Source organism: Lolium perenne, chromosome 1 (genome assembly GCF_019359855.2).
Source record: "Lolium perenne isolate Kyuss_39 chromosome 1, Kyuss_2.0, whole genome shotgun sequence".
Taxonomy (NCBI): Eukaryota; Viridiplantae; Streptophyta; class Magnoliopsida; order Poales; family Poaceae; genus Lolium; species Lolium perenne.
The window spans coordinates 160639708-160645295 of record NC_067244.2 but is presented as its reverse complement, the minus strand read 5'-3'; the positions used below and the strand labels follow the sequence as shown (position 1 = coordinate 160645295).

Genomic DNA, 5588 nt, shown 5'->3' with positions numbered 1-5588 from the left:
GGTGGTGTTGGAAGACTAATTTCTGTAGGTATGATTCTTCAAATCTTGCTTCACTGAATCGCTTTAAATCATTTTGATTATCATCGCAATATTTATCCTAGCTGCCTACGTCCTCGGAAATAGAAATAGTAGTTCATACTCTCGTCTCTCTATAATGTCGGCAGTTCGATTGCTTTTACCTAGAATACTAATGTTCGTACTTTTACCGATATTGGTTGAATATTTTAATGGTTATGCACGTACATGTAGCCTTAGCATTACGCTCTAAAATATTGTGGGAGAACCTTAATCGGTATTTATAGGTTTGTGATTTAGTATCTGCGTCAGCTGCCTTCAGAAAAATACAAAATTGTGTTATGGAAAAAGAAAGAGTTTGAAGACCTCCCAAATTTGCTCTCTTTTTTTAGATTTTATTTTGTAATTGCTAGAGACAACTCATGTATATCTACAATGCACTATTTGCTACTTCCTTCGACTCAGTTTAACAGTCGCGCACGTAGTTTAAGAACTTGCTTTGATCATTATTTTGGTCAATAAAATATGAAATATATGTCACAAAAATTATATAGTTGAAAATATTTTTTGTATACGAATCTAACTATATAAATTTTTTAACATAAAATTCATACTTTATTGACCAAATCAATGGGCAAAGTTTGTTTTAACATAGGTGCGTGCCTGTTATACTGAGACGGAGGCAGTACTATAAGTATATATATGGTATTGATTGTCAAGAAGACAAAGGTCATCAAATGCAACTTGGCGTGCATGTTTTACTTCTCGGGCTCCAGGAACACAATGCTCCACTAGACATACACGCATGAGCATAGATTGAAAATTAGTAGTATAATATCAAATCACAGGTAAAAAAACATTCATGAATACTTCACTCTGATAAACTTAACAAACCTTCGATTTGTGCGAGACTAACTCGCAGTCTAATGAACATCACCAGAGAAACAATGATATGTCTAGGGCAACTTAAATATCAAACATGCTATCTCTGCAGATATTCTGCTTTTTTCACTCACATAGTAAGTTATTTCTTCCTGTTAACTGTACATATGCAAGAGAATCATGGTCATGTGACGATATCATCAACCTCGGAGTGAAAAACGAAGCTCGGAAATGTAGTCGTTATGTCCCTGAAACGTCAAGAATACGATAAGCAAGAACGTTAATTGCCTCAAATCAAATGTTCATGGAAAAAATGCAAGAATATTTCCAAGTTAGCATGCCGTTTACTATGCAAAACAACTTTCATTTAAATGTGCCAAACTTCCATTACAGTATTAAAATCTTTTGCAAGTTTCAGACGCTGAAATAGAACCCGAGATCAGGAAAGCAATTACTGTTGCAAGTAAATAACATGTGCCCCCGTCATACTTACAAGTCAATAAATTATGCATAGCCAACCACACTTACCTCCACTAACTTTAAAGCATGCTTAGATTGTTTAAGTTCACATTCTCAATTATCGCAGATTTCTTTATCTGGCACACGCCCCATCAATAATTTCTCAGGGTATGGGGAAGATAATTGTGGCTGTGCCAAAATTCTACCAAACTTCTTTTTTTACGGGGAAATTCTACCAAACTTCAATCATATATCTTATACTCACTTGAGGTATGAAAGAGTCATTATCTTCAACAAGGAAGGATTCCTAGAGACAAAATTCTCCCACTCTGTTTTGTCTATTTTCCCGTCCTGATTCGTATCAGCATCTGAAAATGTCTGTCGTCACCATTCACCAGTCATTGTCGGTCTAGACTTTGTTAATATACAAAATAATTATCTACAACTTAAGCAATGCAAACTATTTTTTAACAAAATGTCCAATACCTTGTCCAAGATCGTCTCAATGATATCATCTGATAACCTCATTTCTGATTCACCTAGAAGAGCAATCAACATCTGCTTTACCTGTACAAGAGGATCATAGAGTCTTAGTTGACAAACAGAGGCTATGAGGTATTCATATACTTTCTACACACAAGAGATGGTGATGGCATAATTGAACTTCGGGATGTTAATTGGTTCAATGGTTTGCATGTGCCTTAACAATTATCACTCCGTCCCATAATATAAGATGCTATTATAACCAATTACAGCCTATATTATTCGCAAAAAAAATTACAATTGGTTGTAATAAAATCTCATATTGTGGGACGGAGGGAGTACCTAGGTTGTATGATCTGGTTCAGCAAGACAACATGTTCGGATAGGATTATGAATTAGGGTTCAGGCCTTGTGGATGCTCAAGATTACAAAAACTCGACTAACAGGCACTGCCCCCTGTGGCATTTTTATTTAGAAAAAAACAACCGAGCGCCATGGGGAGGCCAAGCCTCAAGTTAGGGTGGGCTGAGTAAGCACATGGGCTGCGAGCCAACTGCGCCAAGCTCGGTTCTCTGTATGCTTAAGATTTAGAAGAAACAACTGAGCCAAGCTCTGTTCTCTGTGTGTTTAAGATTTAGATGAAAATTACTGGGAAATCTGCAGTAGAATAGGACATTATTGGGAGATTTGATGATAAGGGGTGTGGTCTCTGTACATTCGTTGGCAGGCAGGAACTGTTACGTGTGTGGCTGTATGCTGGTCAATCTAGAAGCACACTTTCAGTGTTAGGTTAGTCCTGCTTCCTTAGTCCGGAAAAAGGCAATTCACAATCATTGTCGTGCAATCAATGTTTTCTCAGCAAAGCATGTGCCGCAATCGTCAGAGATGTCGCTTTACAGTTTTGTTTCTGTATGGAAACCAGAGGCATGCCTTCCTTTTCTTCCAAAAAAGTTTTTTACTTTAGCAGTATATAGGTGCACATATTACTGGATTTTCAGTCACACATCATCGAATGAATTTCTAAATATTTTAATAAGAAAAAAATAGAGGCATAAACACAGAAAAAAATCTACTAATTACCTCCTTCCGTTCAATAAACCCTGTACCGTCCATATCATATAGCTTGAAGGACCCTGTCATGTATCAAGCATTCTGAATATTTTAGAGAGTGAGAGCATGGTGTCTATAAAGTGAAGACACAACAGAAGGGCTATAACTTACAATCAATTTTCTCTTCCATTGGAAAGTTTGGATGAAACACATTCAAAGCTCGAACAAAGTCACCGAAATCGATGGCACCCCTTTTCTTAACATCGAAAAGGTCAAATATCTACAACATTGATCTCATGTAAATCATCTGATAGTGATAACATTGTGTTCGGAAGCACAACATAATATGTAACATCACAAAAAAAGGTTGCTAAGAGGATGGATACCCGGTTAGCGAAAAGATTTTCCTTCCTTGTATTTTTGAACAGGGCTAGCTGGAACTCTTCCTGCATGATATATATGAATATAAATTACTCACACTTTCAGTTGGCATGAATAGAGTACCTTCTGACACTAAAATGATATAGTTCAAGTCAAGATAACTAGCTGCGGTACATCAAACTGTATATGACTGCTTAAGATAGCAATAGTTAATTAAACCTTGTTTAACATAAATATAAAAAAACGCTGGAAGAGTAAGATTCTCCCTAGCCGTCTAGAACTGTAGCATGAATGATCAAACTGGAATTGGCATTACAGACATGTTAATCAAGCAGTTGGCTTAACCAGATTTTGAAAGCTTAGCCAAAATATGATAACGCGAGATGCAAGATAAGGCTAAAACCTTGAGCTAACTGATGGTGTCATAACTCGGGATCATAACTGCTGCGGGGCATATAGGGACACGGCGATATGTTACGAACAATTCTGCCCAACTATATTTGCACTTGTGTAGACCAAAATGGCAGCAATAATTTGATATACAGCTGGTGGCCCTAACAACTTACATCAAACAGACCCATTTGAGTTGTACCGCGAGAATAAGCGGTTGGTGCGGAACCACATACATAACAAACAAGGATCCACATCCACTTACGATGTTAGATGAAGTGGAATTACCGATGGCCAAATGTAACCACACAAAAGGATACATAAAGAGTAAGTTGTTTGCAAGGTACAATTTACACGCTAACCGACAAAATGAGTAAGGCAATAAACATGTCTCGGTGCTTATTTGGCAGTTGCGCTGTGTATGGTTATCCAATGAGGAAGCACAATGGGTTCGCAAGGAAGCTTTACCTTGTTGATCAGCCCGTCGTCAATCACGGAGCCACTGATGCTCTTGAAGAGCTCGAACAACGCTTCGACTTCGCTGACGCTGACTGCAATAGCAAAACAGCAGGCGCAAGTCAGGTCAGGCAACATGAGCATACGAAAAAAGGCCGGGCAACATCCGGCCAGAACTCACGAGTCAGGATGTGGATCAGTAGCAGTACATGGCAGAGCAGATGAGTATCACATCAAAGCACATACCTACTATACTCATTATGAAATCCAATACGGGGCATATGGTAAGGTAAAGCATAAAGGATACATGTACCGGTCAGATTATTTATTCGCCTCGCAATCCCGAGTACGTACACGAGAGCTACGCACGGGCAAGCGATAGCGGAAGCTGGATTTGATGAAATCGGTGGCGTGGGAAGGGGGGGAAGGGAGGGGGGATCGCGAGCTCACATGCGGTCTGGGAGGCGAGCTGGACGGGGTCCTCGTAGCCCGCCGGGTGCTGCCTCCGCTTCCCCGTGGACTGGACGCACCCCATCGCCGCGCCCGGAGAAGAGCACAACACAAACCCCCACCTCTGCGTTACCGCCGGCGGGACCAATCGCGCATCACCGCCGACTCCACCCGCTGCATAGAAGCGTGGAGCTGGTGCGCAGCCGGGCGGGTGGGCTGGTGCCTAGTGGGTGGTGGTGGATCCGGTTTGTCGGCGCGGGATTCCGGCGGTCAGGGGAGGCGGGCGGGCGGGCGGCGGTGTGGTGGGATGGATGGAGTCGCGGTCTGGGAATCTGGTTGCGGCGGGGCAGCAGCGAGCTGGTGCGGTCTGGTATTGGTCGCCTTCCTTCCCTCCTCGTCTTTACGCACGTGACGGTCGCTCGAACCGGAAGGCCCCGAGTCCGACCCTGGTGAGTCGCGCGGAGTGGGCGGCGCATCAAAGCCGTCGCGCTCCCCCAACCCCCCTCAGCACCCACCACCCAAGAGCGTGCCACTTGTCGTCCTAGGCCCCACCGGAAGATTTGCTTCGTGTGATATTCTCCTAGGAAATCTTGTTTGCCTGGTTGGTCCAAACTGAAAGCCAAGCCATGTCGTACGACGTCGACGATGGGTACTGTCGAGAAGATGCGATGCCTCGGGCAAGCACCTTTCTCGCCGGAGAAAGAGGACCATACCTCATGCCCCATAGGCTTCATGATAAAGAGCGATTTTTTTAAAAGGGATAGAAAAAAGATTAAGATGGCCGAAAAATCATTTAGAAGGCTACAATTTCAGGCACCCAGCATAATATGTCGCCAAGCGGCTTCCGACAACCTAATAACAAAACAACACAATTTACCCAACACCCTACCATAAATGGCAAGGAGATGGATTACACGGTTTCAAAACTGCGCCGCAAACTAAACAAGACACCTCCTAGGGGGCGGCTCGGGCGAAACCCTGGCCGTCGCCGCCCCCCCATCCTTCCTCTCCCACAACTCCCC

At 42.6% G+C, this 5588-nt stretch overlaps 1 protein-coding gene across 1 annotated transcript; it reads right to left on the bottom strand.

Annotated features, from left to right (window-relative positions):
• Positions 1–827: 827 nt before the first annotated feature.
• LOC127310201 (calcineurin B-like protein 1) lies at positions 828–4949 on the bottom strand. Its single transcript, XM_051340894.2, has 8 exons — positions 4567–4949; positions 4129–4211; positions 3276–3335; positions 3061–3169; positions 2920–2972; positions 1843–1923; positions 1622–1734; positions 828–1145 (listed from the first exon to the last, which is right to left on the bottom strand). Exons 1-8 carry the CDS (start codon positions 4649–4651, stop codon positions 1082–1084), a joined length of 648 nt encoding a protein of 215 aa, XP_051196854.1. The 5' UTR covers positions 4652–4949; the 3' UTR covers positions 828–1081.
• Positions 4950–5588: the final 639 nt, after the last annotated feature.